At 42.1% G+C, this 21,521-nt stretch overlaps 2 protein-coding genes across 2 annotated transcripts in view; one reads left to right on the top strand and one right to left on the bottom strand.

The window, feature by feature from the left end:
• ano8b (anoctamin 8b) overlaps positions 1-13,370 on the top strand; it is a gene marked incomplete at its 5' end in the record, with an annotated part of 46,062 nt that extends 32,692 nt beyond the window's left edge. Inside the window, 13 exons of the mRNA XM_080474050.1 lie at positions 104-265; positions 369-521; positions 1,351-1,477; positions 1,635-1,690; positions 1,767-1,841; positions 2,012-2,146; positions 3,766-4,013; positions 4,384-4,543; positions 5,370-5,762; positions 7,124-7,315; positions 7,545-7,676; positions 8,246-8,356; positions 8,895-13,370. Coding sequence (XP_080330176.1) covers positions 104-265; positions 369-521; positions 1,351-1,477; positions 1,635-1,690; positions 1,767-1,841; positions 2,012-2,146; positions 3,766-4,013; positions 4,384-4,543; positions 5,370-5,762; positions 7,124-7,315; positions 7,545-7,676; positions 8,246-8,356; positions 8,895-9,656 — 2,706 coding nt within the window. The 3' untranslated portion in view covers positions 9,657-13,370. The remainder of the gene's footprint in view (positions 1-103; positions 266-368; positions 522-1,350; positions 1,478-1,634; positions 1,691-1,766; positions 1,842-2,011; positions 2,147-3,765; positions 4,014-4,383; positions 4,544-5,369; positions 5,763-7,123; positions 7,316-7,544; positions 7,677-8,245; positions 8,357-8,894) is intronic.
• Positions 13,371-14,812: 1,442 nt separating this feature from the next.
• Positions 14,813-19,818, bottom strand: dda1 (DET1 and DDB1 associated 1). Its single transcript, XM_080474071.1, has 5 exons — positions 19,491-19,818; positions 17,550-17,630; positions 17,381-17,432; positions 17,058-17,119; positions 14,813-16,908 (listed from the first exon to the last, which is right to left on the bottom strand). The coding sequence occupies exons 1-5, from the start codon at positions 19,497-19,499 to the stop codon at positions 16,804-16,806; spliced, it is 309 nt and encodes a 102-aa protein (XP_080330197.1). The 5' UTR covers positions 19,500-19,818; the 3' UTR covers positions 14,813-16,803.
• Between the last annotated feature and the right edge of the window lie 1,703 nt (positions 19,819-21,521).

Here is a 21,521-nt window from a genome sequence, read left to right as displayed (position 1 = left end):
AGGTGAAATCAGACTGGAGTCTCTACCAAATTAAAAGAAATCAGCTCATTAAGTGAACCACTGGAAAAGAGTAATCAACAGCTGCGTGTTTTTGACGTCTCAGACGAGCCGAGACATCTGCTGCGTGGTGTTTGCACTGTTCAACGTGGTGTGGGCCACCTTGTTTCTTGAGCGATGGAAGAGGAGGGGGGCTGAGCTGGCGTACAAATGGGGTACGCTGGACACACCCGCTGAATCCCTGGAGGAGCCGCGGCCTCAGTTTCGGGTGAGACGACCCTAAAACTTTAGTTGCCTTAATGTTTTATACCCTGTTGCCTGCTTCCTTCCGGTGCTTCATGCGTTTTTTGTCTCCCTCTGTGTGTCTGCAGGGAGTGAAGCGTTGCAGTCCAATAACAGGATGTGAGGAGTTCTACTATCCTGCGTGGCGGAGGCGGGTGTTCAGGTGGTTGGTCAGCCTGCCCATCTGCATCCTCTGTCTCTGCTTTGTCTTCCTGGTGATGCTCATCTGCTTTGAGCTGCAGGTCAGTCTGCCACCTGCCAGCATCAGTTTTTGTTTTCTGTATTGGGCTTTTATGAATAAAGCAGTACTAATTGTTAAAAGCCATACTTTTGTACTTGATATTTGGTCAATGAAGTGATAAAGAATATGTGTGGAAGTCAATGTGAATCAAAGGTAGAGATTAAAATTATTTTTTATATTGTTATAAAATGGTTATTGTAGTTTTTCATTTTGTTTTCAGTTATTTTTGGGGGGGTTCATGACTCTCACAGATGTGGTCTTATCTGTACTTTATGAAACAACAAATCCAAGTGGCTCCATTAAGTTTTCCTAAAACTCTGTAATGAAAAGGTGGAGTAATTGTATTAAGATGTTTAGCTGAAGATGAGTGTGGTGGTCTTATTATTAGTAATCATAGAGCACGTGTGAGGTTGTTGTTTTTTTTCTCTCTCTCTCTCTTTTTGTGTCTTTTTTTGTACACATGTGTGGTTGTTCATACTTAGGACACCACTGTATGTTCAGTTTTTGTCTCTTTATAATGATAAAAAATGTATAGACAAGAATGTCAAATGAGTAATACAAAAAAGGTTTCTAGTTATAAACGTGTGCATCTGTGCATTTGTTCATGGGGTGCTGTTGTGGAACGAGGCTGAATGCTGCTGAATGCTGCTGAATGCTGCTGAATGCTACTGAATGCTGAAACCTCAGATGATACACTTTCAGGGTTCATCTATTCAGAAATAATGCCAGAGCAAATCCTTTCTCCTTTAAAGTGAACGTTGCTGCGTTGAAGACATTGATCGTTTTGTTTCGTGATATTATCCGTAAGTAGTGCTTATGTGTCTCTGCAGGAGTTTGTGATGGGGATCAAGGAGATGCCTCGGCTCGCCCGCTTCATCCCCAAAATCATGCTAGCTATCACTGTGACCGCATGTGACGAGGTGTACAGGAAAATTGCCTGCTGGCTCAACGACATGGGTAAGAGTCAAGCTTGTGCACTGATGCATGTCCACATTCAGGGGATCTCTTGTTTAAAACGGTGTTAAACCATTTTTGGTTTTTATCATAGTGCAGGAGTTTTCTTTTCGTGGTTCAGGAGGTAGATTGACAAAGAGCCTTTGTTGTGTTTTCGCAGAAAACTATAGACTCCAGAGTGCCTATGAGAAAAATCTCATCATCAAAATGGTTCTTGTAAGTGACTATTTCACATCATTTAACCCGCTGAAGTGAATCCATTATTGACGTGCGGCTTCCCTCCCTCTTGCAGTTTCAGTTTGTAAATTCTTATCTCAGCCTTTTTTACATTGGATTCTACCTCAAAGACATGGAGCGCTTGAAAGAGGTAAGAAAAGTCCCAGCGTTCCTTTTCCTTGCCCATGCATTTGCTTCAGTACTTCTTCTGGCTTCTCACATCTGTCTCCCCTCCTTAAATGCTTTGCTCTCCCTCCTTACATGCATTGATTTCCATACCCATCCATCCACATATCCATCCCATCTGTCCAACCGTGGAAGATGCTGCTGGTGTTGTCTCTGTTACGGAGTCTCCAGCGGCAGGTCCGAGTCAATGTGATGCCTTCCCTCTTCCTCAAGATCCAGATGCTTATGGTCTCTGTGCCCTGGTTCTTCAGGGCTTTACTCAGGTCCAAAGTATGATCCCGGTTCTCGACGACATCACAAATGTCCTTTTCAGACCGCTTATAACAGCTTTTGCATGCCACAATGAACAACCAGTTTGCTTTGTGAACAAACGTTTGTTGACTTGCTTCAGATTGTCTGGCCAAAGCTTACAACTCTAGATTTGGAAATGTTTCTTTGCTTTCTCAAGGATGTTTTCCACATTATTCTGTGTCTCGTTGACTTGTCGATGTCCGTAGATTTATTTATTTTTTATACCACAATCCCTGTTAAAATCTTTATTTGCCGTCATATTCTCTCTTGGGGGGTTCAAAATCAGTGTCTTTTTTTCACAACTTCTTCTTGCCTTCAGCTTGCCTAAATTTGCTTATTGTAAACCTGTTGCAGGTCTGACCACTTCTACCTCAGTCATTGACTATCAATTTGGATTGCACCAGAGTGGTGCCACCTCCCCGAGGTTATCATAATCTGTTAACATCACGTGACTTAAAAGACTTCCTCTCAGCGCCAGCCAGCTCAGCCAAGCTAAATATTTGTCAAGTTATATTTACTTTTTGCTCATTTCTTCAGTCTACCTTCGAGAGCCGCTGCTCCAGAGTAACGTAACGTTTAATCAAAAAACAGATGAGACTGTGTCCCTACTTCGTTGATTGGAGAAAACAAATTCATTCGAACAAAAATTTGTCTACATTTGTGTGAAAATCTTTAGTTGACTATTGAGTGAAATAACAACCATCCGGTGTTCAGCTTGATTGTAATGGTGTGCTGATTGTTCCTGTAGGTAACTTAGAGGGCTAACTTTATCTCTTTTCACAGTTTTTCTGGTCTCTCAGCATTGACATTAATATTTGTTATTGGCATTGAAGGAATTGAAGTGTGTGTGTGTGTGTGTGTGTGTGTGTGTGTGTGTGTGTGTGTGTGTGTGTGTGTGTGTGCGTGTGTGTGTGTGTGTGTTTAATTATGTTAGGTAGGAACAAAGTAATCACGATACCTTCATACATGACACTTAGTTGATTTATTTTCACTTTGTCTATTTATTTTTTTGTCGCTATTCTGAAAGTTTGGATTAAATTGTTGTGATAGTTTCACCGCTTGTAATTTACCTGTAATTTCTGCTGGCTGCATTTTGGCAAACTAGAAACATTTACCCAAGTAGTAATGGAATGTTAATGTCCTCTAAACTAAGTTGTTTCTTATTTGTTATAATTTGCATTTGTTCTGCCACATAAATGTGATTTTAATGGTCTTAAATCCTGAGTGAAGCAGATGGAGCATAAAAGTGTGGCTGCAGTGCTCCCTGTTGGTTTGTTCTGAACACGTCCCTAATCACTGGTAGAGGGAAATGTTGAAAGCACACAGTGCTGTTCAGTTGCATATTTCTTCCTTGTGTGATTTGCTTGTATGTGGACTTTGCGCACATAACTGTGTTTTTGTTGGTTTGATGCATTCTTTTCTCGAGGATGCATTCTTCTGCTGTGTTGGCTCATGGTCATGTCCTCTGGTTTATCTTCATGGTTTTCATCCACATTTATTGAACGCCTTGTATTTTAATTTTACATAGTTCCTCGGCAGTGCCTGTTGTTGTCGTTCTGTTTCTCTAGTGTTGTGACTCCTCTCCTCTGTTTTGTCAGATGCTGGCCACTCTGCTCATCATACGCCAGTTCCTTCAAAATGTGAAGGAGGTGCTGCAGCCTTATCTGTATGAGCGCCACAAGCTGGGAGAGCTCACGCCGAGAGCTGTGTGGGACCTGCTGCTCTCGGTGCTGCTCAAATATGCCCGACTGGCAGCTGGGAAAGCCCAGGCCTCTCCCACTGATCAGACCATGCCAGGACCAGGACTGAGGGGCACCAGGCCTGGAGTCAGGCACCCAGAACGAAGGTCACACTCATTATTTCAGCTCTAAATCAGTCAGAGGCAAAAAAAATAAAAATAAAAGTGTCTTTGACAGCCAATTAAAAAAAAGAGATGTTACTAGAAATGTGGTGAGCCACAGAAAGGGTGAGATGAAACTATTATCAACACAAACACATTCGACAATTAACATGCCAAACAATAACATTTATGTATTTAGGTGTCATTCACACTAACACTCACGGCTTTAGTCGCTACAATCAGATTTAAATAGAGAGTCACTGTAGCTTGTGCGAGCGGATATGATTCATGCCTCTCAAGCACTGAGAAATAAAACCACTTGAGCACCACTGAGTGGCTAACATGCGCCATTTGTCTGATGTCTTTCTCTTCTCAGGGAAAAGAAGTGTTTGAACGGGGGATGTGGAGTGCCTGATGAGGAGGAGGGAGGTGAGAGGGACGAGGCCGACAGTGGGAGGTTCAGTGAAGGAGAGACGGAGGAGGAGAGTTTGATCGACTGCGGTTTGAAGCTGAGGAAAGTCAGCTTCATCGAGAAGGTGCAACACCATGTGACGTGTCTTATTATGTCTGTTCTGTAGGTTTTTGATCATTTGTTAGGGAAAGAAATACAGTTTTATATAAAATGTCTAATCTATTGTCAGGTGGTGAAGTCAGATAGCGATGTGAAGTAAATTGCCCCACCTAATTTAAATGATTAAGTCAATTCAATCCAATTATCTCCCAAGTAATTGAAAATGTAAATGTGGGTTTGTTAACTATTTAGAGGTGGTAGCATACGCAGGCCTTCCTCTTTCTTCAGAATTGACAATACGGTAATATAGAACCTGTCACAGAATCCATAATCGAGTAGTTGTGCTGAACATCATTGGGACTGTTGCTTATGTATGATTTTTTTATAATGGTGAGACTTCTCCACACGTCTGCTTCAAAATTCTCTCACACTGCAAAAACACTGTTGAGTTTTGACTCCTTTGCATTGGCAAAGCATCTCGTCCTCCCAGTCAGTGCGCCTGATTGCTGTTTTAATTTCAAGAGCACGCACTACTACTTTGATTAGGATGTATAATATGCACTAGGTTCCTCACTTCAGGGTAATGGTGTGACATGTATTCATGAGACAAGTCTATTGTTTTACAATAAATTTGCTAATTTTCACTGAAGGTGATATCATCAGGCCAGCGTCAGAACAAGCATGTTTTATTCATAATTTTACTCATTCACTATTTTGGAAAGAAAAACTCCTTATTGCTATACACAATTGTTTTCACAAACATGAGCACATTTCAACTGGAGGTGGCAGTATGAGAGTAATGAGAGTGATCGTGGTGTAAAGTGTCACTTATTGTCGGTGTTGTTGTTCAGGTGGACAGAAGAGCAGCCTGTAGTGTTCCCTCCATGGACAACACCTTCATGGAAGAGGGGAGCCCCACTATGGTGGAAAAAGGAATGGACCCCGCCTCTGTGTTTGAGATGTGTGACGATGATGATGATAATGGCATCCATGACGTGAAGGAATCAAGTGGGGGCAGTACTGAGGGAGTTAATGCCGTCGCTGGTGCCGCCGCTGCCATCAGCGCTGCATCGTTGCCGTCTGGGCCCGAGAGCAACACGTCACTGCGTCACAGATGGAGAGGCCGGAGCGCAGAGAGGATAGACCACAAAACGAAGAGGGAGTCATGGATAGATCCTCCTGAGGAGAGAGAGAGCACCACACTCACTCAGGCTGAGATGGAGAGCTGCATGCAGACGTATGCTGTAAGGCAAATTATTAACTTGTCTTAACCATTGATTCTGTATAATGTTTTAACAACATGACACTTTGCTTCTTTTAAAGCTTATAAAAATACCTTCTGGTACTTTAGAACCTAATTCTATTGCATATACATCTATAGCAACTGTCAAAATAACAGTTTACCCATCTGTAGTTGTTGATTATCTAGAAAATTGGATGAAATATCTGTCTGAATTTTTTGGCAGAGTGTTTAAGGGTATCCTCGTACATTTGTATGTTTTATCCAACAAGCATATGTGATTACTCTGTTAGTGCAGTACATTTAAGGAAATATAAATCCTGCCGTCTCAAACCTGCCGTTTAACAAACAACCAAAACAAACAAACCAACCAGGAGGTCTTAATGTGCTTAACGGAATCATTTCTGCGACTGTCTTTACTGGTTCATAGACAAATCAGTCAGACATGAAGACGATTAGCAGATGAGGTGAATAACATTGACTATCTCTCTATGAAGGTGCCTGTTAGTGAGGGGAATGTGTTAGGCAAGACGTCTCTGGAGCAGCGGAAAAACATAGTTGAGGACAGAAGAATAGGACAGAGGATGTCTAAAACTGCAGCTCTTGTGGGTGTTTCCTGTCTTGCAGTGATCAACAATATCACTTGCTGACTCCTGTGATTACAACTAACAAATAAGCTACTGTCGCTTCAACTACTGCAGAGGTTGATGCTGGTTCCGCTAAATTTGTGTCAGACTACACTGTTTACCACAGTTTGTTGCACATGTGATACCTCGGTGGACTTGCAGAATACAATGGTTTTTTTGCATGTGCACGAGATGAAAGTGAGAAAGTTTTCACTATTAAAAACACAGTGATACGTGTGCTGATCAGGAAATGTGGGATGGAGGTTTCAGGTGAAGTTCACAGCATGTGGTATATGGTATTGTGTGCGATGATGGTTGAATCAAACAAAGTGTTCGAAAATCTGCAGACAAAGAATTTTCCTTCCTAATAAAACAAGGAGAATAACAGCAAGGGCAGACAGTAGTTGAAGGTTTTTTTGTTTTTTTTTAAATCTCAGAAGTTTGAACAGTGAATACTTTTACTGCTGTCTGGCACTAAACAATACTGTCTTCAATCTTCTGTCTGTAACTGGAGAATTATAATTAGAATTCTTTTTTTTTTTTTGTTAAACTAAAAAAACAGAGACATGTGTTGCATACTCGGTTTACTGTCACATAGCTGAAAACATTTGCCTGTGGTTTCTGTCATTCCTGTTGTATAAAACTAAAAATGTTGTTCGGCTCAGTAATTGAGTCAACAGAAAGACTGGACTCACTCTGACAGAGCAGTGGTTTAAAGGTCTCATTTCTTTCCTCTCAGGACACCTTCCAGGATTACCAAGAGATGTTTGTCCAGTTTGGCTACGTGGTGCTCTTCTCCTCCGCCTTTCCCCTGGCTGCCATGTGTGCTCTCATCAACAACATCATTGAGATCCGCAGCGATGCCTTTAAGCTCTGCACTGGCCTGCAGAGGCCTTTCGGAGTGCGAGTGGACAGCATCGGCCAGTGGCAGGTTAGTAATACTCTGTAACCTTACATGATGGTTTTTAACCATGATTCTACATTCTGTCTGTTAAAGATTATTTGATTACTGTTCTAATTGAGCCTTAACTTTTATCAGTTTAGTCCTCTAATGGATTAAAGACCTGTTATTATCACCCTGTGTTTTTTTTAAACCGTCTGCAGTCTAGATAAAGCTGATACATGTAAAGAGGATCGATCATTTATTTTGTACTTAACAGACTGCAATGGAGGCCATGGGACTGATTGCCATCATGGTGAACTGCTACTTGATTGGTCAGTGCGGCCAGCTCCAGCGTCTCTTTCCATGGCTCAGCCCGGAGATGGCCATCATCTCCATTGTCATCCTAGAGGTACTGCAGCATATTATTACTATATGTGTATAGTTTACACAAGTATTCTGTGTGTTATTTTTACAGCTTTCTTTGTACAATGCTCATAAATCAAGAAGAATAAGATGGTGAAGGTACCATGTTAAATAATATATATGCTATACAGTTGTGTTGACTTTTAAGACAGATTGTAATTATAATTATCCTCTTATTTAAAATTAATTTAATTTAAAAAAAAACATCCTACTTGGTAAAGGTTTGAAAATAATTTTCAGTTCTTTTTTCTCTGCTTCTCCTGCAGTTTGTAACATATTTAGACACCAGTTGTTCTGCCAACCTCGCACTAGGTTGTTGTCTATATTCAGAAATAAGTAAAACAGCCTGCAGCCCTGTGGTGGCCTGATAAAGAAGTCACAGCCATCAGAGGAATTATTTTACTTCCCAGATGCTGCTGTGAGAGATTAACTTCATGTAACATCACTGGAGGAGTACTCTGAAACACTGTGCCCTGTTTGTGATGTCTAACTGAGGCTGTACGCTCCATCAAGTACTCAGAAAAAGCCACACTATTTTTACTGTTTGTCTTCCAGCACTTTGCTATACTCCTAAAATACGTCATCCATGTGGCTATTCCTGACACTCCGACATGGGTCAGGGAGGAGATGGCCAAACTGGATTATCAACGCAGAGAGGCCTTTAAGGTAAGAAGAAGACAACACCAATTCAGTTTTGCTCTGGAGAAGATGAAATTAGAAAAAACATTCATATTATAGACAGTTGAAATAGACCACTTGAAAGATCACCTCGTTGCTTTCTTCTGTGTACATTTTGGTAACAACAAGGCCGGTTTACTTATATTGTTGCCGTAAATATTGTATTACGTTTAACTTGTAATTGTAATATAGCAAAAAGACTTACTGTACAGAGACCACCTGCTCTGCACTTTTGTCTACTCCTGATATACTGTATTTATTTTATGAGTCATCTATTAAATGTGCTCTCCCTACCTCTTATTTTGATTTGTGGAGGCAATATCTTTGATTAAGTGGGTTGCCCCATTCCCCTATGTTGAGCCATGACTTTCCTTCAGTTCCCACTGACTTATCTTAGCTGTAACTATGACTTACACCTACATGGTATGATACCTTTAGATTTGTATCACTGCTGTATTGTCTTAGGTAGTTGAGCTTATGTTGATCGTAGTGAACTCACTGTGGTTATGTTTCCCTTCCTCTGCAGAAGCATGAACGTCAAGCACAGCAGCATTACCAGCAGCTGCAGAGGAGGAAGAGGGAGGAGGAGGAGAGGCAGAGGCAGGCGGAGCACATGGCCCGCAGAGAGAGGGAGCGGGACGACAGCAAAGGTGACTCCTCTGGGGATCACCACCACGAAAAGAGTCACGGCAGCAAATCACGCTCCGGGGGTGGAGGAGGAGGAGGGTGCAGCGGATCAGACAAGCCCAAGAGGCCCAGCTCCCTGCTGGCCAATAATAATGTTATGAAGCTGAAGCAGATCATCCCGCTGCAGAGTAAGTTCTCCGGTGGTGCCCGCTCCCCCCAGTCCCCCACTGGCAGTGAGCCCAAACTTCCTGGGTTTCTCAGCTTCAAATTCCTAAAGTCACCTGAGAATAAGAAGGACGGCGCTGCAGCCTCCGTGGCTGCTGCCACAGGTACTAATGCCACAGCAACAGCATCTTCATCAGCATCTTCATCAGCATCGTCATCTTCATTATCAGGTAGCAGCTCTCAGGAGCGTTCTCAGTCACCCAGTAAAGCCTTCAACCCTGGGAAATTGTTTAACTTTGGGAAGTCTGAAGGAGGAACATGTGTGAACGGGGCTCCGCTGCCCCGATCCGGAGAAGGCTCATCATCACAGACATCAGAGAGACAACACTCCCGCTCTGATTTGAATGGCATTCCAGACGAGATCCCCTCGCCTGGACGGGAAGGGTCCGAGAATGGACATTCAACAGACGTGGACTCTGCCTGTTCTAAAATGTAGAAGCTCCTGAGTTAAAAAGAAAACAACAAACAAACAACAAACAAACACTGAACTATGTTTGGTTACATCTCAACTGAAGAGGTGATGTGTTTACTGTGAGGAAAGGCCTGACCTACTTTCTGTGCTGTCACAGGCCCCGTGTAGAAGTACTTGAAGCAGAGGGAGAGGAATAATCCAAGCAGACGAGTGATGACCGTTGTGGTTTGCTCTTTTTGCTGAGCGACAAAAAAAATGGCTTTTTAAGAAAGATGTTAGCCCTTTTACCATGACCCAATAAACACATGCACACACACACACACACACACACACACACACACACACACACACACACACACACACACACACACACACACACACACACACACACACACACACACACACACACACACACACACACACACACACACACAAATTCTTCTTTGTCTGCAATACATAAAGAAATGCATGAGCTGCGTTTCTAATATTTTTAAGCCTTTAAAACAGAGAGCTGTGTTTCTTGATTTCTTCTAGTCAGAAATTGTAAGCATCTCGATGGACTCTTATTAGGACACAACAACCTGTTGTGCAGGAAATACATGTAAAAAAGAACATTTGCAAGGTGTTATGAAAGGAATACTGACCGTCCGTCAGATATCTATTGAGAGAGGTGGTTTTTTTTTTAGTTGTTTTTTTTTTAGCTGTCACAACACAAGTGGTCATTAGAGATCAGTCTCATTTCGAAATATGAGGAAATCTTGGGCCCTTCACTTTTGTTTTGAAGTGAAAATAAAAGGAAAAAGCAATATCAGTCAGTCAGAGTTTTGATAATTCGTATAAATCATCATCACATGGGTCCTCCCTAATAATCATCCCTTCTATATCACCAGCTTTATTTTCAAAGCAGAGGTGATGCCTGGGCTTTGTACGCTTCCCTCCCAGTCTGCGACAGAAAACAATTAGTTTGACAAGAAAGTAGAATGCTTAGTAATTCAAGCTGTCAATAGCTGTATTTTTTTTCCCCCAGAAAAAGCAAAGAGGAAGGAGAAAGGTGATAAGAGCAAAAAGGAAAAAAAAGAAAAGCCAAAGTAGATGAAAGTGATGTGAGAAAATGGAGTACGGATGCCTGTTGCGTCCTGTTCTCCATCCAAGCCTGTCGAGCGCCTTGTAAACACAGATGGTGCTTCGTTCCACACACTCGAGCCAGACTTGGCAAATGAGCATAGAGCTAAGGAAGTAACATTTGCACTAAACCCTGACGCCCTGCATAGAAACGTTATTTCTCCCTTCTAGAGAGACTGGAGACACCAGGCTGCCTCATTTAATCATTGCGAAAGCTGGATTTTCTTTTTTTCTTAACTTCCTCCTCGCTCATGGTGCATGCTGTCTTAACACCTGTCCCTTGCAGCAGCTCTGGGATTGTAGAAAATTCAGACGAACCCCCTTTTTTTGTGTTTTCTTTAGGTAGTTGCCTCGTCATTAAATTGGTTTACATGTCACTCCAAAGTCAGTCCTTTGCAGCTAATGTTGACCAAATCAAGATATAGTGCTGAACAAAAGATGTACAGTACTCTACAATAGATTTAGGCGCTGAAAGAAAGCGATGATGCTTTCAAAAATGTGCCCTTTAACTTCATACACAGAACAAAAAACATAAGCAAATCAGTATTTGCTGGAACATCCCTTTGACTTTTAAATGGCACCCTTATAGAACTGCTGCCTTTCGTGGCACTCATCTACCAAGCTTTTGAAGTATTCTAGAACCTTACTACTGTTCTTCTGTGGACTCACGTTCTTACTGTTTTTATGTCATTAGACTAACTTGATGTTGTTGAGATCAGGGCTCTGTAGGGGCTAACGCACCTCTTACAGTACTCCTTGTTCTTGTTCTTGAAGATAACTGAGTTTGACTCTGGCTGTATATTAGGTGTCATTGGCACACCGATTTCCATTTGAATATGTTCCTATATAACAATTGGAAATCTGTTGCCTCTGGGATGTTTTTTTGTGATTACATGGAATGTTATAATCTAAAAGTGCCTAAAACTTTTGCAAAGTACTGTAGTGTCTCTATACTCTGATGTACTGCAACACTGGTTATATTTTTTTAAGTTCCCTTACGTTTTTAAGTCCCCTAAATGAACAGCCTACCTGTACCCCATCACTTCTGTTGAGTCACCGTCAAGGGCCTACCATGTATTCGTACAGAAGCCACATGTTTGATCTATGATTGAATCATTTCCCAGAACAAAATTGTCCCATTTTGCTCATGTACAGCAGAGGCAGCAAAAACAGTTGAGTCTGGCTGGAGTTGAGGTGCACTTCTAAAAAGGCAACTGCATTATGCAGTTTGTGGATAAGGCCAATGCACTGCGCTTTAGGTTGAGGGACATTAACTATGCATTTCCACACTTTCACCTCCGGCAAGGATTTTGGCAATAAGACTGGGCTAAAGTTGAATGGTTACACTGTCAACTCCACACCAACGCCCCATTTTTAACACCTCCGCCTAATGCATTACCTACATTCTCTCTATGCATCATTTGTTTTTCAGCGTCAGTCCTCTGCCATCGTGTTTAATGTAAGAACCCTTCCCAGACCTGCAATTAAAGAAATGAAATTCATTCATTGGCTGCTCTGTGTTTACACAATCTGTAAGCTTCAAACAAGTTTTTGTATTTTGTTGCTGCTTTCATGCGCCATCTGTAGTCCATTTTCAGTCCTCAGCATTAAAAAGTAGACAAATGTACTTTAACAGACGGGAAAAAATAACTTTCTGACATTAAATGCAATAGAGGAGTGGAATGTCAACTTGTGTGGTTACAGTATCATTTTACTCTGTGCTTTTTGTCTATATTTGGATTCACTGTTTATTCTAAATGTAAAATAAGAAGTGCAAGACTGAGAGTAACTTGATACCCTCAGTATTTGTGCATCATTCCCATAGTTTGGTCATTGTTCAAGGCTGATGTAACAACACATTGAGATGGGACGATGTAGCCGAGCACAGTCTCATTAAAAAAATTATTTTTGCAGCATTTGGATTTCAGGGATGAATGACATCACAACGCAATAGAGACCATTCATCACCATGTAAACATTTGTAGAGAGAGGATAGGCCAGTTTTCCAGCAGACGTGACTGAAATGAGATTAGGGAGTGCTGTGTCACAGCCACGCAGTTGGAGTCGTGCCTCCGTGTGGGTAGTTACTTCTTATTCAGGTACAACAAACATCTACAAAGGATAGAAATGGATTGCATAAACTAATCATCACTTCTTTTGTGCTTGCTTTCCTCGGCAGCAACACACTCCGACATCATGGATTTCATTAAATGAGCACTAGGTGGAGTATAATAACAGTTTTTGAGCACTTTGGGTCTCATAGGCGGTGCGTCAGACTTCTCTAATGCATTATCAAATCAAGTGCAGCTCTTTCAAGTAATTTGGGATTTTCTTCACTTTAGGGTTTGAGTGTAGTATGAACTGAGTGAGGAAGGACTGAATGGACTCAGTGTTCTGGACTTCATGAGTTGAACAGGTGAGGGTCTCACCCCTATCTTTAAAAAAAAGACATTTTCATAGAAGCCTCACTTACACAGTCATATGCTCTTCCAATGTACCACTGTACAAAAAAAAAATCTTTTAAAGATAAATAATGGGAAATGGGATTATTTATTTCTTTTAATTTATTTTGTCATATTTTTGTATGACCTGGAAAATAGTTAATAAAACTATTTGAAAAGCATTTCATGTGTACTGAATGTCTCGCAAAACCTCCCGTGGGCACGTTTCTTGCATCTGTGACGAGAACTTGCACAAAGATTTGACACATTTTAAAAACCACACGACAAGGCAGCCCTGTTTCAAACCAGTTTTATTTTAGCAAAGCTAGAAAGAACGTATCTGGTCTCACACACACACACACATCGGTTGAGGCAAGGCTTAGTGTGTAGAAGAACAGGCGATCTGAGCAGAAGACTTTTGATGCTTGAAATAAAGAAAGGCAACGGGGTATTTACACTGGGGGTAGAAAGATGACTGACCACACTGTAAACTCACATTGTTAATAGAAACCCAACAGGAGGCTTTGATTTGGCTGTTATGGTGACATTTATGGGGGAAAGAAGTTTTATTCAGTATTGCACCAATACAAAGTAAATGTTAGGAACAAGGCAGGTTGGCGACACTATGCAGTGTCTCGTCACTGTGCACCCGAACGGCTGATTATCCAACACCCATTATAATCCCCACTCCCCCAGTATTTACCCAAATCTGCGTTCCATCGAATGTCCCCCTCCCGGAGCATTTGTGTTAGAAAAACACAGACCTCACGAGTGACTGTTACAGAAATTCTATATGTTGTTTTTTTTTTACTCAAAGAGGGAGGTATTTATTGGCAAGTGATCATGGCATTACCTGATTACCATCTCCTGCTTCATTCAGGCAAGATGTGTGCGAGAACTATTCATTCTGAAGTATCTGTAGTTACATATATTTGGCAGCTGCACATATTTGCATCACATGCAGTTGAAACAAATAATGCATGCACGTATTTTAGCCAACTGCATTTGTGAATTCAGTCCCCAATCTAGTGTTTTGGCTCACAACATAGTTCCACGAGAAATTTACCCCATGTGACGCGTACAAATGAAATTACTGAAGAGACTATGGGATCCAAACCCCAGCTCCCTACGAGAAACGGATGTGTTGATGGACATTGCCATCCCCTCAAAATATACCATTTTCCTGGTTCTTGTCCTACTATTTGGGCAAAACAGTCATAGATGAAATCTGTCTCTTTTTTTTTTTTCCCCACTGAGCAAGCGCCTGCATGAAGGGTGCAGTTGCCCGTGGGGAAGCAGAAATATACAGAACACCACCTCTCAGACAAAGCCTTGCAGGATTGCCACACAAACGGGATGGAGTGCACATCCAGCCCGGCCCGGAGCTGTGGGATCCGACGGGTTGGGACCATGAAGGAGATCTAAGGCCTCAAGGCTAACACATGGCCACGCAAAAATATTCCCACAAATTCCAGAAACTCCACAGATGTAATACTGATCTAGGAAAATGACACCTAGCAGTGAAAACATCGACATGCAAGACAGGGAAAATCACACCAGGCAGTTGGAGTCTAGATTTTCTTTGATGGGGGTTGTTTTTTTTGTTTCGTTTTTTTTACAAAAATGCAGACACAAAGATACTCAATTGAGTAAACAAATTCTGATACTAGTATTTATTTACAAACAAAATAATTTGTTTTTGTTCCCCTTTTCACACATCACAATAAATATGTATTGCACCACCTGTGCTGCTGACAAGCTGTCAAATGAAGGAGCGTTCATAAGGTAGCTGGGAAACAAACTTCTGGCTTCCAAGCGGGGAAAATACTTGAACAGTCCTACTGGGAACTTGGGGAAAATGTGGCGTTCCGAAAAGCACATCTGCCAGCTCTGTCCATTAACGGGAAAATTAGTTTAACAATATCTCATCACAGTTGTGCTTTTTTTTTTTTTTTTTTTTTTTTTTTTAAATTGTGTATGGAGGCTAAATTAGGCTTTAACACAGAAATTTAACTTTTTTCCAACAAGCAACTTTCCAAGTTCCTGGCAAAATGAATGCACCATTCAATTTTAATAATCAGTCTGAACTTAAAACATATTTTTCTTTTACGTCTTCATGTTGGAGCAGCTCAAACTACAAAGAGACAATCACATTTTGCCATAATTTAGTAGCCAGAGGCAGTGCCGATGTAAAAATACTTGGACTCAGACACACCAGCATCTTCTTACGAGCATTATGGGTGTATGTTGGGTTTTAAGGGGGGGAGGGCGTTGTTGGAAGAGTTGCTTCTACTTTGTGCTGTTTATCACAGTGGTTCTGTTGAGTCAGACAGTGTGGAAAATAAATGTTGCAATGCCCCCATGTGGCTGCAGAGCGGGCAGTGAAACTCAGAAGGTGGGCACTGCGGCTGGCAGGAAGCTCGTTGCCATACATCAACAATAGTCCTAACAAAATTACAACAGTAATATAATGTTCACATGAATCGGGACACACTTCCCGGGTGACAGAAGGCTGCACAATTCATGTACCAGATATGTTTTGAAGAGCAGTGTCTGACTATCTGTTGAGACCATATCATCTTAAATCTACTGTTCACTCACCTCTCACATACAGCATTAAACACACTCATTGTTCCACATGCATGTACACAGGTACACAAATCCACACAGGGAATAGCCACCATGAACAGGGCTCAACATTCAGTGTTCTTTTTTGTTTTTGCTCACCAGCTACAGTGGCTACCACAGTATAGGCTTCTGGTCATCTAATGATTCGATGTGACTGGGAGAGGTCTGCAAGCCACAGTGTCTCACACCCACTGGGAATTTTGGTGGATGATTGCGGACGCTTCAAGCAAGGCTAAAATCGTGCAAATTGAAATGAATCAAGCCACATACAAGGTTAACCAAGAAGAAAACTTGCTGCTTTCTGCTCCGACAATGTTGCCCAACTCTGAGGATTGGGTTTTTTTCTTCCCCCCAGGAGGACAATGCGCCATGCCGCACAGCTCGGTCAAGCAAGGTGTGGATGAAGGACCACCAGATCAACACCCAGCCCAATCTCTAGACATACAACCATTGAAAACCTCTGGAATGTAATTAAGAGGAAGATGGCCAGTCACAAGCAATCAAAGCTAAATAGCAGAATTGGGGGAATTCATCATTTTGCAGTGGTCTTCGAATTTTATTTAGTTACATTCATAACAGAGTCAGTGAAAGCTCGTCCTTCATTCCAAGCTGCATGAACTTTTCTGAGCAGTGCTCCACGTAACAGCTAGTAAGAATAACTGAGTTACCCGCCATGTCTGTTTCCCACCATTTGAGCAGGTTGGCTGGTCTCAAGGTTGAGCCCTGATCCTGAATACACCCGACTGAAATCCTCTCTGCTTACATCATTTTAAATACACACACTCTTTACACCATAAAAGGTGGCTTTGTCGAGGGGAATTTCCCATATTCTCTGCAACCGACTTAATCACGCCAGTTAAGATGTCTTGCTGCAGCAAAGACTAAAACTCGGGGAGTGTTGTTTGTTAGCTGGCTATGCCCTGTAAATGCAAACACACACGCACACACACACACACACATCCAGTCATAAAGTCACACACTTATGAGTCTTCATTCATCTCTTGGCTATCTGTTCTGGCGATCTTCCTGGGGGGTGCTGGGCTGTCGCCCTCACCTTGTTCCTGCTCCCGTTTCTTTGCAGCATTCTGTTTGATACAAAGCATCAAACAACAGTCAGTAAATTCAGTTTCAGAAAGTGGTGCAGCTATCAGAGCAAAGGTCAATCCATGTTCAATGATACCTGTAATTCATGTCCAACCAATGACATTCATTCAAAATTACTGTTGATATTCACCTTTTTGTCCCACTGCTGGTGAAGGTAACGCAAGAGGATGTTGGTTTTCTCTGTTACGATAACTGGAAGCAAACAAAGCCAGCAAATTACAAATATTGTTTAGAGCCACTTTTGGGGTAGCCAGTTAAAGCAGATTCAGCCATGAATGATCTCAAAACCACAGCAAAGCAATAAATGTTTGCTTTGTCAAACCTTTACTGTATATAAAAGATATTTACTTAAAAAGCAATATCTAAGCACAGAAGACAAATCTAGCCACAGAAGAAATGCTTCTCAACAAAAATAAACAAATCAAAACACTCAAAATGCAATATAATACGTACTCTGTTCAGAGGGATATTCACGTGTTGGAAGGTAGACAGATGGTCTGCGATTCTGTATGAAGACAACCGAAAGAAGTGAGGAAGAGCACGTTTCATCATATGTGACTTATCTTGACAGCAACATATATTTTAGAGAAATAAATGATCACATTGATGATGAGATACTTACAGATGCTTTGCAAACCGAGTCTGCATGAAACCTACTGAAGTTACTCTTATTGTAGACTGGGAGTCCTTTTAAAAAGTCAGCCTGTAGGAGAAGGGTGAGATGAAAGTTAGACCCCACCGCTCCGAATTTGTTGGTTTTTTTAACTCAAACCTTAAAGACTGCAGTTCATCTCATTTGCCCGCCCACCATTTACACAGACTCTCAACCTTGTTTCCAAAAATGATAGGAAACTGTGTCAAATGTAGATGAACACAAAAAGCAATGATCTGAAAATAATTTAAAGGCTCCATGCAGAAAACAAACATTGAGAACAACAATAGAAAGAAAAGACATTTGCTTTTATTGAATGTGATGCCTGAAAGAAAAGTTTCAACTTGGGAACTGGTATAAAAAATAAAGTCATGGTTCCAGTGGATCCGAGCACCAGTAAAGTGTAAACAAACCCCCACAAGAGTCAACGGTTTTGCGGTTTTTGTTGTCGTGTAAACAGGGCCAGAGAGTGAATATTGACAATAAACTGGACTGGGTTGGGAAATCTGACACGTTTAGGCTGCAACCAACAGGCTCAAGAGATCTTTTATAAACAGCCAGAGATGTCATGAGGGTGGTGGACGAAAGAGTGGAGGATATGGTCCAAATTGAGATCCATCCAGAGCGACGAGTTCCCACCCTGTCCATAATTCACTGGTCAACAGCAGGTGCAAATTCGGCAAAAGACTCATCCCAAAAGAAATACACTACAGAGTGCAACAGCGGACGGTTCCTTTCCATCAGATTCGGCAAGTGCTCTAGAAAATTGGATTTTACTGTCAAGCGCTCCTCGGCCTACATATTGTATTTATTTACTGTCAAACCTAAAATACATACATGTATAAATAAAAAGCATATATATTTTAATGTAAATTCACAGTCTGTGTTGAGCAATGCGATGAAAACTTACCAACATATATAGCTACAACCAACTAAACCAACATGCCTGCCTTAGGAGACCACAATACTCGGCGGAAACCTACATAAACACAGGGTGATCATGCAAACTCCGCACACAAAGACCCCAAACAACTTAAAAACATATACAAACTACCTCACAGAGCTGATTTGGATTTTTAATCTTAAATATTTTTCATTGATTAACTCACTGGTTTCTGAGAATGATATACTTTCAGCCAGTTGATGCCTGGTGTGTTTCGGGGGAAAGTCTAGAATCAAATACTACAAAAGAAAAAACACTCCGGAGTTAAATGCCACTCACTCACAACATTTTACAAATGAGATCAAATCCAGCATCAAGCGTGGATGCTAAAAATAATTTCCCCAACTATCAGAGTTCCACAAATGAAAGATGGTTCAAAACCAGTGAACACACCCCTGACCAGCCCTCGCTGGAGCATCCTGCCGTTATCAAACGCGACATTTCACCAATATATATTCTGAATGCAATCAAATGTTGAAGTTATCAAGACTGGGTGAGCTATATTTGTGCTAGCGTTTGTAGCGAAACAACAGCTTCAGGTGACGTGTGCTTCCTTTATTTCTATTTCAAATTGTCCTTTCAACAGTGGAGTCACATTATAGGAGCAGTGCAGATGATCGGCTGACATGTGCAGACATGCGTGAGGCGAGGATGACTGGACCGTAAATATATTGAACCTGGGTATTGGGCGTTTCCTCATCTGGGCCACCCATTAGTGCTAACGGGCCTGTAACCTCCCCACCAAAGCCCCCCCACTGGGCGCTTCAATGGGAGAGCCGAGCCGGGCGGAGAGGAGCCGCTCCGGGGGGACCTCGACGCCGGCTCGGCCTCAGTGAACGACGCCCCCAACCGGAGGAGCAGGTGTGGCTAATGGCAAGCTAACAGTTACCGCCTGGTCGCTACCGACGTGTCGCCAACCGAGAGTCGAGGTGCGGCTGGGAGTAGTAACTGGAGCACAGGGGTCGTACCTTCTCCATGACGGTGACGGGAAACGTCGAGACCCCGACTCGTGGACTTCACTCGGCGTCCGCTGGGATGTGGCGAATGGCCGCGCTAGCTCACGGGCTAAGTTCACTGAGACAGCCGTCCTTATCGGGTCCCGTCGGAGAACGCAGTTCTCACACGCACGGCGCCGTCTCCATGTTGTAGTTCAGGGTCCGTGTCAAACACGACGCTGCGCCGGTGGAATGGAACGCGGAGCAGTCAGAGCATGAGTTGTGGAGGCTAGTTAGTTACACCGGGACTTAGCATGGTGAATATCAGGCGGCGATGCTTCCTTGGCCCCGCCCCGAACGCGCTTATTGGCTTAGCGGTGCTCCCACGTGGTGATAGCTTCTACTCAGAGCCAATGAAAAAACACAACACATTTTAGCCCCGCCCCGAAACACTCACCAGGAGCTTCATTATGAAGAACACGAGTGGATCCTACAGCAATGAACACAATCACTTTTCCAGCGTCACTCCTCTCCCCCAAGGCTGTAGCCAGGATCTTTTTAGGGGGGCTTTTGATGTGCATTTTATGAGCGTTCCGTGTCCTGCGCGTTCCGCCGGGTGCACATTATACACAACTTTCTGTATGAAATGTACTCACTATTTTTCATAAGTCATACACATTACATGTTGGTTTCTTGCATAACTGCCCACAATTTGTAATTGTCCCATCAACTTCTACCTAAACAAAGCTTCCCACTTGAGACTGAGCACTACCTTACATCTTGACTTGACTTCATAATTTTCACAGACTAAATGGTAGGCTCTTAGGCTCCATTTACATGGCAACAAAAACTAGTGTAAATGCAAAACTTTCTTCACTTTTGTGGGGTTTGTGCTGTTGCTCGTTTTTGTGATGAATGCATGTGTGCAGAGAACAATACTCTATAAACCTTACAACAAAATCGAGAGAACCCGACATCCATATGGACTGATGAGGAATTCGATGCTATTACAGGTGAATATGAACTATAAAAATACTAATATGGAGGATAAAACTAGAAAACAGACTGGAAGTCATACCACTATGAAGGCTGCCATGCTTGTTACTTGTACATGAGCAGAAATAACTATTTGGGGCTGCCTTGGTGAGCATACCCAATAGAGTTGGTACTTTTTTCACTTCTTCCTACTCCTTTTCGACAGACAAATGTGGATCAAGTGCGATGTGTTGTTTCTTTGTGGCTGTTCTTTGTGGGTTTTTTTTTCTTCATTTTACCAATTTAGATTTAAATGTTGCTCTTTTCCTTTCTTTCTTTTGTTATATTTGTATGTTCAAAATAAAATTTCATTCATTCATTCATTCATTCATTCATTCATTCATTCATTCATTCATTCAAAAGCATGACTCATTTACCTACAAACACTGTTTAAATGCAAAGTAAATACAGTGGTGGCACCAACTTAATAACCTAAAATGTACCGGGTACCCTAAACTTACCAAAGTCCTCACCTCGCACTACAACTCTACAAAGTATTTTGGGTAAATTGACTAAGAAATCAGCGCTCCACATACACATGCACACTTCTAGTCTTCTGCGCTGTGAAAAAGGGGCTCGCCCCATTCATGCCACCGTCGATGTGGATCACGAGAAAACAGCCTGAGTTTACAAGATAGAGACCAATAAGCATGACTCAACCAGACTAAACCATAACCACAACTAAAATCCTCACACACAAATTAGAGCCTCTTTCATCACCAACCTGGGTGTTGAAATTGACTCCAACCTCTCCTTGGACAGCCACATCAAACTCCTCTCCGGAAGACCTCATTCTTCAGGAACATCGTCAACCTCCGCCCAAACACTCTGGCTGATGCAGAGAAGCTCATCCACACCTTTGTGTCCTCAAGGCTGGACTACTGCAATGCTCTCCTCGCCAGGATCTCCAGCCAGAGCATCCAAAGACATCTAGAACAGCTTAGCAGGATCCTGATGAGGATGCAAAAACACGACCACATCACCCCCATCCTGAAATCCCTCCACTGGCTCCTTGTCCCACTCAGAATT

This window comes from Lipophrys pholis (genome assembly GCF_963383615.2).
Source record: "Lipophrys pholis genome assembly, chromosome: 10".
Classification (NCBI taxonomy): Eukaryota; Metazoa; Chordata; class Actinopteri; order Blenniiformes; family Blenniidae; genus Lipophrys; species Lipophrys pholis.
Note: the sequence above shows the minus strand (reverse complement) of the source record. Positions and strands in the feature narration are given on the sequence as shown.

Coding starts and splice junctions, on each gene's coding strand:
- dda1 (XM_080474071.1), bottom strand. Junction 17,433..17,549: donor ACTCGGTTTGCAAAGCATCT/GTAAGTATCTCA, acceptor GTCTTCATACAG/AATCGCAGACCATCTGTCTA. Junction 17,120..17,380: donor TGAATATCCCTCTGAACAGA/GTACGTATTATA, acceptor GTTTGCTTCCAG/TTATCGTAACAGAGAAAACC.